This window comes from Podarcis melisellensis, assembly GCF_964234715.1.
Source record: "Podarcis melisellensis genome assembly, chromosome: 8".
NCBI lineage: Eukaryota > Metazoa > Chordata > Lepidosauria > Squamata > Lacertidae > Podarcis > Podarcis melisellensis.
Genome location: NC_138540.1, coordinates 51410141 through 51421961, shown reverse-complemented (window position 1 = coordinate 51421961; position 11821 = coordinate 51410141). Strand labels below are relative to the sequence as shown.

At 41.0% G+C, this 11821-nt stretch overlaps 1 protein-coding gene across 1 annotated transcript in view; it reads right to left on the bottom strand.

Annotated features, from left to right (window-relative positions):
• Window positions 1-7390: 7390 nt before the first annotated feature.
• Window positions 7391-11821, bottom strand: part of NFATC3 (nuclear factor of activated T cells 3) — a 52340-nt gene continuing 47909 nt past the window's right edge. The window contains exon 10 of the mRNA XM_081920269.1: window positions 7391-11208. Coding sequence (XP_081776395.1) covers window positions 11084-11208 — 125 coding nt within the window. The 3' untranslated portion in view covers window positions 7391-11083. The remainder of the gene's footprint in view (window positions 11209-11821) is intronic.

Below are 11821 nucleotides of genomic sequence, written 5' to 3'. Positions count from 1 at the left end.
TTAGCAGGTGTTTTCAGCGTCACTCTCCTGGGTCTGTGCATGCTTGTTTCAACTTGTCTTTGGGCAGTTAGAATCACAGAACTGTAGGGTTGGAAGGGGTCCAAAGTGTCATCTTGTTGAACCCCCTACAATGCATGTGTCTACCTCACTGGATTCCTCAACCTTTGATTGACCTTTCAGTGCAAATCTGCTCTGCACAAAAGCATTCTGGGTAAGGTGATGTGAAAGTTCTGTCTATGGCAGGAATGGAGAACTTGTGGCCTTCCAGTGGTTGCTAGATGCCAGCTCCCATCAGGACCAGCCTCATGGCCAATTACCAGCATTGATGGGATCCGTAGTTCAAAACATCTGGAGGGCTCCATGCTGGGGAAAGCTGCTTTCAAGTGCTGTGAAGTTCTCTGTTTCAGCAAACACAGCCTGCTCCTCTGGAAAACTGAAAAAGCTGGTTTCCTGTTGGCACTATTCTACAGTAACTACAGCAGATGTTGCTTCACTACAACTCCCATCATCCCTGAGCATTGACTATGTGGGCTGGGGTGATGGGAATTGTGGTCCAGCAATATCAGCAAGGCTGCAGGTTCCCCCAGTAGGCAGCCCTAAGAAATGTGCCACAAACCCATCCTACCAGTAGGTGTCCCCTTTACACTGAATTTGACAGAGCAAGGACCAAAATCTGAAGCAGAAGCTATGGCCTTATAGTAAGAATTAATTGCGCTGATGATAACACAGTAATGACCTTCCAAAAATATATGCTCAGTCTTTCACTCTGCCTGGACCTCATTTTAGTCATAGGTGCATCTGAGAAATGCTGTTGCATTAAATTTGAGCTTAAATTTCTTTCTAGTGCATTTGGAAAATATGTGTTTCCAAACAAGATGGCCACTTCTTATATTGCCTCCAAAAAGGATGGGTAAAATGTTCATAGGCAAATGTGTTTACATACACGGAAATTTAGAAGTAATGTACGTTAATTCCAGTTGAACTAGTGCTCACTGTTGTAAGGTGTAAGGCTCCGTGGCCAGCTGAGCTCTGTGCCTGCTCAGCCTGCTGTTAAGGAGCTCACTGTTAATGGGCAGCTTCAACTCTGCTTCCACCCTCTTGAACCTGAACTGGGACTAGACAGTCCTTCAAGAACAGATGAAATTAAATTAGAAGACTCTCTTCTGAAATGGAGGACACATGGCCATCCTATCACAGACACACTTTTCTCAGGTTTATCTTTGGAAACATTAATTTGCCTGTGACCTCATGTTATATGCAAAAGGTCGGGTTTATGCATGCTTTTTTAAGAAAGCCATGTGAAATCGGTTCCTATTTTAAAAGCTAATTGTCTTAAAATAGAGAGGGGTTTTTCTTTTCTTTTAACGTTTTGCAGAAGAGGATGGTAGGGGGCAATCAACTTGGACTTAAACACTTTCCATGAAAATAACACATTACCCACTTTTGCAACTCTTAACTGTCAGCCAACTGTTGCACCTTAAGCCATGCAGAGATTCTCAAGTTTTCTTTATCCAGGGAATTCATTTCACATTGTCTTCTCTGCTGAGGAATCCTTAGTGGATTGCAGAGGATTCTGGGCTATGGCAGCTTTGGTCACGCCGGACACAGAACTGAATGGAGTGCCCTCAAATGTTCTCACTGCATTTATTCAGCTACACCTGGCCATCTAAGTGACTTCAAATGAGTCAGACTTGATTAGGTGTCTACTAAGTCTGCTTTGTTGGATCATTTTTTCTTGCAATGCAAGAATCCAGACTTTATTCTAGCCAGTGTAAAGAGCAAGCTATAATTACACTGTGGGGCTGTTTCAGTTGTGACCACCATCAAAAGGAACAGAATCAAGTTCTTACAGTATATCTGATTAAACTCCACATGCAAATATCCTTGATCTCTGAGTAGATTTGCAGAATTTCACCCAGTAAATAAATCCCCCTTAAAATCTGGCCCTGCCTCATCACTCTAATTACTGTGAGTCTATCGGGTCAATGGACACAATGTACTTGGGAGGGGGGATATTTCTTGCCTTTTTGCAAGTGCCCAAGCATTTTATATTATGGGTACCATTTGTCCTAATGTACAATACAGAAAGCAGCTTGCTGAATGCTTGGAAATATATAAATGAAGCCTCTTGTTACATCCTTGAAATAGTAATTTAATGGATGCTGCTGGCAGGAGGGCAGGGGAAGAGGCAGGTCTGAGAGGTGTCAAGGGAGACTGTGGCAAACGAAAACAGCTTTGGCCAGCTTTTAATAGCTCTTCTATGAAGCTGAAGGCGAGGCCAGCACCTGGGAGGAAGGTGGGTAGAAGGAGGCAGGGCCTGCCTGATACCTCTGCATTGCCCTGGGAGGGGGGACTGTCCCACATTTGATTCCAAATCATGTAATACGGGGGGAAGGATGTTTTTGGGGTTTCTGCAAAGCAGGGATCTTTCACTCTGGTTAATCTGTTGGGTAAGGCAGCACTTTCTCTTTCTGCAATCTCCCCCTTTTCTGTTTTCTCTTCTCATGAAACATAAAAAAACCAAAACAAAAAAAATTCCTTCCAGTAGCACCTTAAAGACCAACTAAGTTAGTTCTTGGTATGAGCTTTCGTGTGCATGCACACTTCTTCAGATACGCTTCTTCAGATCTGAAGAAATGTGCATGCACACGAAAGCTCATACCAAGAACTAACTTAGTTGGTCTTTAAGGTGCTACTGGAAGGAATTTTTTTTGTTTTGACTATGGCAGACCAACACGGCTACCTATCTGTATAAAAAAACCAATCACCCCTGCTGCAGATATAAACACCCATCTGCACTATACATTTAAAGCAGTATCACAGAGGGTATTATTCACATGTTGCATTCAGCAAGTATACATCCTCTGTACCTGTTGTACACAAAAATTGGTATGCACACTTTTGTAGTTATTCATGCGCAACATTCAATGAGTCAGCATGACTAGTGGTTAGAGGGCAATGGGAGCTGAAGTTCAGCAGCATCAGGAGGGCCACTAGCTACTAATCTGTAAGTATATTTATTGTTGCACACAACCCAATCTCTGAGCAGTGAGAGGCTCCATATCTCTTTTCCAGGGTTGTTTCCTTGAAATTAAGGTCAAAAGAGACTGTGGTGTCTTTATAATATGTGGTTTCATTTGCATATATACAAGCTGAAGATAGGACAGAGGAACTCAGAGCACTAACACTCCAGAAGATATTTGCTTCTCCATTAGGTTTATAGGGAAGCCCCAAGTCACATATTGGGTCCAACACACCAGCTTCTGTGTCCCCAACTTCCAGAATCCCCCCAAAACACTCTATCACACAGCCTCCCTTGTTCTATTGTTCTCCCTCCTGGGATGGCAATGTATTCAGCCATGTGAGGTGGGAAAAAAGCCACCCATTTGTCTCTGTAGCAGCAGGGCAATCTCTTTGGACATGTAAATGGCCAGCTAAGAGCATTATCTTACAGATAATCTTACAGAGACTGGTCTGACTGGTGCAACAGCTTCTTATTCTACATTCTAAACTTCTAAACACTCAATATATCCCCCCCTCAGTAACAGTGAGGCTGAGCAGAAAAATGCGGCTAGTAGGAGAAGGCAGGCAACAAAAGCCTTCAGCCAAACTTCCCCTCATATGAAATACTTTATTGTCGCTTGTACAGCTTGTATACAGTGAGATTACATGAGCACCCCCACTTCACCTCTCTTAGTATTAATTCCCCTCGTTTACTGACGCACAACCACCAAACCCAAAAGTCAGTTGCCCTGTTGTTATCTTTTCATTCAGCAGCCTAACAGCCCACAGATAAAAGCTGTTTTTTACCCTGTTGGTGTGACTAATCATGCTTCTATATCTTCTGCCCAAGAAAATGCCAGCCAGGGTGTGAATCATCCCTCAGAATTTTCCTCACTCTCCTGAGGCAACGTTCTTCCACGATGTCATCCAGTGGATTCACGGGATAGCCCATAATATCTTGTGCTGTATTCACCACCCTCTGTAGGCACTTCCTATCAGTTGATGTCAAACCAGCGTACCACACCGTGATGCAGTATGAAAGGACACTTTCTATTGTGGACCAGTAGAAGCAGATCATCAAATGTTGATTGACATTGTTCTTTCGCAATACTCTTAAGGAGATGGAGCCTCTGTTGGGCTTTCTTAACCACCTGGGTTGTACTGATTTTCCAAGTAAGGTCTTCACTGAGATAAACTCCTAGGAATTAAAAGGAAGAGACTCTCTCCACACAGCCCTCCCCGATGTACAGCGGGGCTAGTTCTCTCTTCCTCCGAAAGTCCAACACCATCTCCTTTGTTGTTCCCTAGGCACCATGTAGATATTTTTTGGACCTCCCCTCTATACGCTGCTTCATCTCCACCTGTTATTAAACCCATTAAGGTAGTGTCATCTGCAAACTTAATAACTGCAGTAGACGGGTCAGATGACACACAATCGTATGTATATGTATATAAATATATATGTATATATGCCCCCTCCCAGGCAGCCTTACTCAGTTTTTCTTATTACTTATGATACTGGAGTAGCCAGATGTCCTCCAGATGTTATTGAACTACAACTCCCATCATCCCTAATCTTTGCCCATACTGGCTGGGGATGATGGAAGTCCAACATCATCTGGAAGGCAGCACATTGACTACTGCCATGCTGTATACTACTCTTTGCCTGCTAAATAGGTCACAGTATCTTTCTGATTTAATAGCAGTGACGGGGCTGGATGGGAACGATGGTGTTCCCTGCACGGTATGTGCACAGCGGATGTCCCCGTCCAGGAGAGCAGGTGGTGAGAAGCCCAGTATTGACATGCCGCATCCTGATTTCCACTGTGATTCCATCAGCTAATTAATATTAGCACAGCTCACTTGAGCTTGAAAAGATGCCAAGTGGAACACAGCACAAAACTGGAAAAGCGAAACTGGCTCCACCAACAGTAACACAGGCGGCTGAGACTGAATTCAAAGCAGCAAAAGGCCAGTTCGGTTGAATAGTACAGGTATGCTCCACCCTGTTTTCTCATATCTTCTGCTTATTAAAAGTTCATCTCCTGCACAGATTAAGTTCTGGTGTGCTGGCATCATCAAGGGAATGGCCCCCATTTTTAAATCTAAGCTCACCCATCGACACACGGATGCTGCCCTTCTCAGCACACTCTCTGAATGTTACATGTGACTAACCATACACACACAAGCTCATCTATTGTGTACACATACTGTACACTGGCTGAATGCAATCCCTAACAGTTGAACTGTGTACCTGCACAGCTATTAACACATAGCATTCAACCAGTGATGAGTGAAGAGCCTAGGATGGCCCTATCTTAACAGGGCTGAAAATTATAAAGTACTGAAAAATGCAGTGTGGATGAATAGAAAGCCTAAGGCTAGTGTGTTTTTTAAAAACCTGTGTGTGTAAATAGCAGAGCACTGTGAGGCAACTAAAATGAGACCCTGCCTAGTGTAATAATAATAATATAGCACTGGAAAATTCACACACTGGTCTATAAAAGGATAACATTGTTTGGAGAAAGGCAGCAGCAATTCACAGTTCCATGTTGTGCACAAACAAACCAAAAAGAAAACCTGACAGCTATTCCATTATGCTAACTGCAGTAAGCTTGAAAGGTAATCTGTATTGTGAACTGCATGCAAGCCTTTATGGTTTTTATAATAGTGCAATAAAAAAAGCAGAGGAAAGAGATTTTAGACGTCATCACCACCATCAAGAGCCACCAAGAGGAAGAGAGTGAAGAAAGTGATGCAAATTCTAAGTTTCAGGAGCTGCTGCACTTTGAGGAAAAGTGAGATGCAACTGGGAAAATAGTAAAATTCTAAGCAGCGGAACCTGTGCCTCCAAACTGAGATCCAAACACAACACCACCAGCAGGGAAACGCAAAAACATATGACAACATGCTGGTGATAAAACTGGAACATGAACACATTTTCGTAATAGGGAGAGAGAGAGAATAAAATAGGTTATTCAGAAAAGGTGTGAACTTGGATGGTTGTTGTTTAGTAATTTATATGGTCCTTTTAGGATCGAGGTGCAGAGCCTAAGTTCTCAATACCATCTGTCTCTCCAGATTCTGTGGAGTAGATTTGAGGGAGAAAATTGATTATATTTTAATGAGGGGGAAAAGTAACAATTCACACCTCTTTAACCAAACATGCAAGCAAAAGACCCAGTTCTGCAGACCCAGAACCAGCACACAAACCCCTTAGCTCCTGGGTTCCAGCAAAAGAATTCTTCTAGTGTAGGCAGGCAAGTAAGTGCATCTACCCAATTAGCTCTTGAAGGGCAAACTGCTTCTGTCACAACTCTTCATCGTAAGGCGATGATGCCTAGAATGAGTTATGGACTAATTGCCCCATGTGACACAGCAGAGGTATGAGAGGGGGCTTGAGTCACAATTTCATTCCACAGAGGGTAAGTCATTTTACGGCACCTCTTGGCCTCATCAGTTCACACAAGCACTAGCAGATTACAGAGAGAGGAAAGCCTGAACCCACAAGCAAATTATCCTCCTGTCAATCGATCTGCAGCTCCAGCGTTACAGCTCTTAATTACATGGTAAGAATGTGGAGCAGGGTTCAAGCCTCCCCAAGCTATCTTTAGAAAGCCTAGGCCACCATGGCTTAATATGAAATCATTGGCACTTCCATCTACCCCCTCTATTTATATTGCAGGAGCATCCATATAGGCAGAGGCGCCGTCCAGGAGGCTAATCCTAAATTGGTCAGGGGCTCTTGCTAGGTCATGTGGTCTGGATCCTTGCTCTTTCCTCACATAGACAGATGCAACTACTACCAACCTCAAAGCTACTGATCCTGTATTTACAGCTGGCACCTTAGCAATACAGGCAAGCCTTCTGTCACCAGGTAGTGTAGCGTGGGTTATTAGAAACATACTGCCCATCTTGCAACAAATCTGCAGCTCTGATGCACTGTGGCTCTCTGAAAACTAAGGGAAAGACTATTTTTCAATTAAGATGCCAGAGACAGAACTGGGAACCTTATGCTACAAGCAGAATAACATGCTCTACTATTGAACTATTGCCTCTCATAAAATGCATTGGGGGGGGGAGTGCTCCTCCTGATATTCAGACAGAACACTGCTTGGAAAGAACTCTAAATCACATGCAAGCCTATTTGGCTCCTGGGTTATCTAAATGTTACCGCAGCAGTTTGTGAAACAGGAACTGTGTGGAACAGGTACTGTGGAAAGCGCACTACAGTCAAGAGACTGTGGAATGGATTTGGGCATCTCTATGGAATCTGGAGAAAATATAAAATCCTCCAAGGACCAAGAAGGTCATGAGAAAAGTCTCATCTCATGCAAAACATGCCAAATCTCCCAAAATAGTACACACACCTCATTGGAGACATACGTTTTTGTGCATTTTCTTCTTTATTTCAACACTATGATTCAAGAGCCTAAAACGCAAGTTTTTCCCTTTGTATTTCTGCATGTAGCACTGCAATCATAACTTACAAAAGGTTTAATACACAAAATGTACATGAAATTACAATACAAGGCTCTGTAAACATCTAGAATGTAACCTTTAGTCTTAAAATCATTATTGTCCCACATGGTTAAATATAAAACTTCAATTTGAATAGTCTCCAAACCTCTCAAGGAATGACATTCATTCTGTGTATCAAAAATAGAGTTTTCAAAGTTTTGTTTGCATACAAACAAAATTTGTCATTTTTTTCTTCTTTAATCTTTGGTTTACAAAGGATGGCAGTTCCATTTCTCTGATGAAGAGTTTATTACAATGAGTGCCAGATTGTGGTCAAACTTTGGTAAAGCCAAAACTGCTTTTAGTAGCCCATATCAAATGGGCCATGTACTGCCTCCTCATTTGATTAACAAAAGCCTCCACTCTTTCTGCTGAGAGTTGTTTTTGAATGCTTCCCATAATATTTTTCTAAAAAAATTGGACATCAGCATAGAAAGCAATTGTGCAGATTTGGAGGCGGGAGAGGCTAGCAAGGTAGATGCCAAAGTGCCAGTCACAGGCGGCTGCTGCTGAAAATTGTAAGTTGCATAGTCCAATAGAAATCATGTGCTTTTATATCCACTACATTACACAAGATTAACAGTCTTTAAATCTATAGCATCACACAAGCAAAACATTAAAATAAAATTAAGACCCTTGCACTGAAGTGTTTACAAGGCAAATACAACCATTTTTAGTACCCAAAGTCTATGTTTTTGTTTTAAATAGGAAAGCAGTTCTACATCTACAGGCATCAAGGTATTTAAAGGCATCAGAAGATTTTGTGAACCATCCGCCAATTCCACAGCTGCAAAAATCTCAATTTGTTTCAGTAGCTTGCTTGCAAGGGGCTCCCCTGTGCAAGCCCTGCTGAAATGGAGAGAGGCTGTAATGGTACAGCTTTTGGTGGATTGCTCACTTAGTGCATAGCAACACGGGATTGTTTGGGTTCCCACATTTTAGGAAAAATATAAATTCAAAACTATTCAGGAGGACTTAGAGAGGGAAGAGGCTACACCACACACCACCAAGGAGCATAAAACTCCACGGTGTATTGAAAGCTCTGAAAACTTGAAATCTCCCTGCAACCACTGGTTACTAGAGACCCATTACTACTTACGGAGTGAAAACTGTAATGCAGGAATTGTCACCAACTAGACATGAAAAGGCTAAGGCAATTTAAAAAGGAGTGAAGTGCTACACATGTAACTAGCTGTACTTAAGCTTATTTTAAAGCTATTTAACTTATGTGAACAGAAGACAGACTCACTTGAAAGCAACACTACAGAGAGACTATCTTTTCCAAATGACAGTATCGCTCCTTTTGATTTCTAATATTTATATATGACAAGCTAGTAACAGTAGTCTAATTCTAATAATATTACATATCTCAAAAAGTTAATTAAAAGCAAATTTACTGGGGGAAAGGGATGAATTTAAGAGCTACTCCAATTTGACATCTACCTGATTAAAGCATTCAAGATAGCTGTTCATATGAAGGCCACTTCCTTCCCTCTTGAATTGTAAATTCTAACTCCCAAAATTGTATTTGCTTTGACTGTCAAGGTTAAATATATATATTCTAAACTTCAGGAATTTTGTAGAAGACAGGCATTATGTTTCCACTGAAGATAAGCAAAAACATCTGAATGTACTGTATTTTATTTTACACTGAATGGTGGGCCACTGGCAGACCAAGTGACAAATCAGTCAGCAGAACATTGCCAGTTGGGGCTAATATCTGTAAGTGCCCTCTTGATAGCTAAAAGGAAGCTTAAAGAAGACAAAGCTCTCTTCACAGGAGATGTGGGAAATTGATTAAAACGCATTGGGCCAGAGTTAGAACAGATTTCCAGAAAAGGATGGCCTGATTTGGATGGGCTCTTATGTTCTTTCTGCACATATATCCTGGGGATGCAGTTAAGACTTACAATGTTTTTACAACAGGCCAGGCCAGATTAATATTTACTTGATTGCTTTCTTAGCAATCTGGAGTCCCTCTTTCTTATTTGGCTAGTCAAAGCTGAATAAGCTGGATTTTCAATTTTTTAAAAGAACTCAATATTCATACAAAAAGCAACATAAATATACTATCTAACGGGGATTCTGGATCTTACATGTTTGGATTATGAATTCGTAATTGCCCATCTTGTATGAAATACTAACACAAAGTTGTGTCACTCTGATGTTTCAACTCCAATCATGATTTTTTTTATTCAGGGTGGTCTGAAATTTCAAAATGTAGTGTAAACATGATTCCTTGATGGTGTGGGTTGCTGGAAGTACAACAGGAGTTGCAGAAGGGCAGTCCCCACTAATTTCAATAGCGCTTGCAGGAGAGAAACTCATGGTGGGTGTGCCCTGATGTCTGTTAACTACTAGAAAAAGCTGCCTCTGTCAGCAGTGTTAAGCACAACTGTTAAGAGCATGAGCGGCTAAACAGTTTTTCACTATTTATCAAAACCTGTTACATTTCCTTTACTACATACTGGGACTAATCAGATTTCTTGAAGGAGGAATCCCCATGAACATAAGTATCAAAATGTTATAAAGAAAATATTTTAAGAAACAAGTCTGAGTAACAAGAGATATAAATTGGATTTGTCTAGGGGTGGGGTGGGGGTGAGGAGACACACCATGGACTAAGTGAAAAACCCTACCTGAGGGATTTCAAGACAGTGTGGATAACCCGTACTTAAAACTATTCCAACCAAAAGGTTTCCTTATAGAGCATGGCTTTTTAGCATCCAAAAATCTTGGTTCTCTCCTTAAAAATTAGCATTTTATAAACTTTTCTGAACTAGAAAAACCTGTTTCACTTATAGGGGGGCCTGGGCTAGCAAGGGGTATAAAGTTATAAAAGTTAGATTTTGGAATGTCATTTTAATCCCAATATTTCCATGATGGAATGGTCTCTTTGCAGCCTACCAAGGATTTTCAATGTATAAAGAACAACAGACCTACATTTGGCTTTGCTTCCTAAAAGTCCAAAGAAAATGCTATTTTTTAATACACAAGACTTCCAAGGCATTGGCTTAAGATGACAGGTACTTTTGTGCCTCTGGAAGATTTCATTATAAAAAAAAGTTCTCTTTCAAACAATATAAGCTTAAAGGCTCTTCAAAAAGACCCCCAAAAAGGTATACAAATTTATATTACAGTCCTAATATCTCTAAGGAAAAGCAGCATATGAAGATGTGTATTTTTAAAAAAGAATTCCCACATTCAGTACTGTGCATATTGAGAGCAAAACTATATTTCTCCATACAATTAAGCACTTAATATAAAAGTTTTCTATTAAATGCACAAAACAAGCATAGCTCATTGGTATTTTTTCATGGTTAAAGTATCTTGGGTTGCTTCTTTGTGTCTATTTTTACAAAGTAATTTTTACAGCATCCTAGGAAGCTAGAAGTGTAACCGTTTCCCCACCCTCCCAGAACAGCTATGCAAAGGATCCACTGTTCCAGATCATCAAGGCCACAAAGTCGGAAGCACAGTAAATCTAAGGAGGGGGATGAAGCATTACTCAAAGGAAAAGTGCGAAGTTTTCTGGATCACTAAGTCACAAGCTTAGTAGCTACTGAGCTCCATCTGATAGTCCTGTCTCCAGAGATGCAGAAGATGCATGCGAAGAATGGAGAGCCACCCCTGCTCCATGGGACACCGAGATCTGTGACATATCTCTTCCTATGATTTCATTCACTGAAAGGAAAGAGAAAGGATTAATGTATTTGTTCAGTTTTCGTAAATATTGTTTTCTGAGTGGTACATTTACCAAACTCCATTCTGGATATTTATATAATTTCATATTAAACACAGTTAAAGCTACACAGGTTTAAAAATCTCTATACCATTGAAAAGAACATATGCAGGATGAAACTAAGCTTTTAAACAATACAAAGGGACTGGAGAGATCATGCTTTTTTGAAAGTTAGAATTTCAGACATTTCCTATCCCATTTTTCAAAGATTCACAGAGCAGTGTGATGTACTTTGCACATGAGTAGAGATCATTACGTCACATTTTCAGAACTGAGTCATGCATTACAAAAATGTTCTGATGCACTCTGATGTGCCCTGCATCAAAGCAGTCTTTTTTTTGTCTTTTGGTTGGAATACGGTTGTACCTTGGTTTGTGAACGCCTTGTGAGTCGAACATTTTGGCTCCCGAACGCCACAAACCCAGAAGTGAGTGTTCCAGTTTGCGAATGTTCTTTAGAACCTGAATGTCTGGCACACCTTCTGTGGCTTCCGGTTGGCTGCAGAAGCTGCATGCAACTGGAAGCAAGCTGTCTTCTTTAATTTTTGTTTAATTT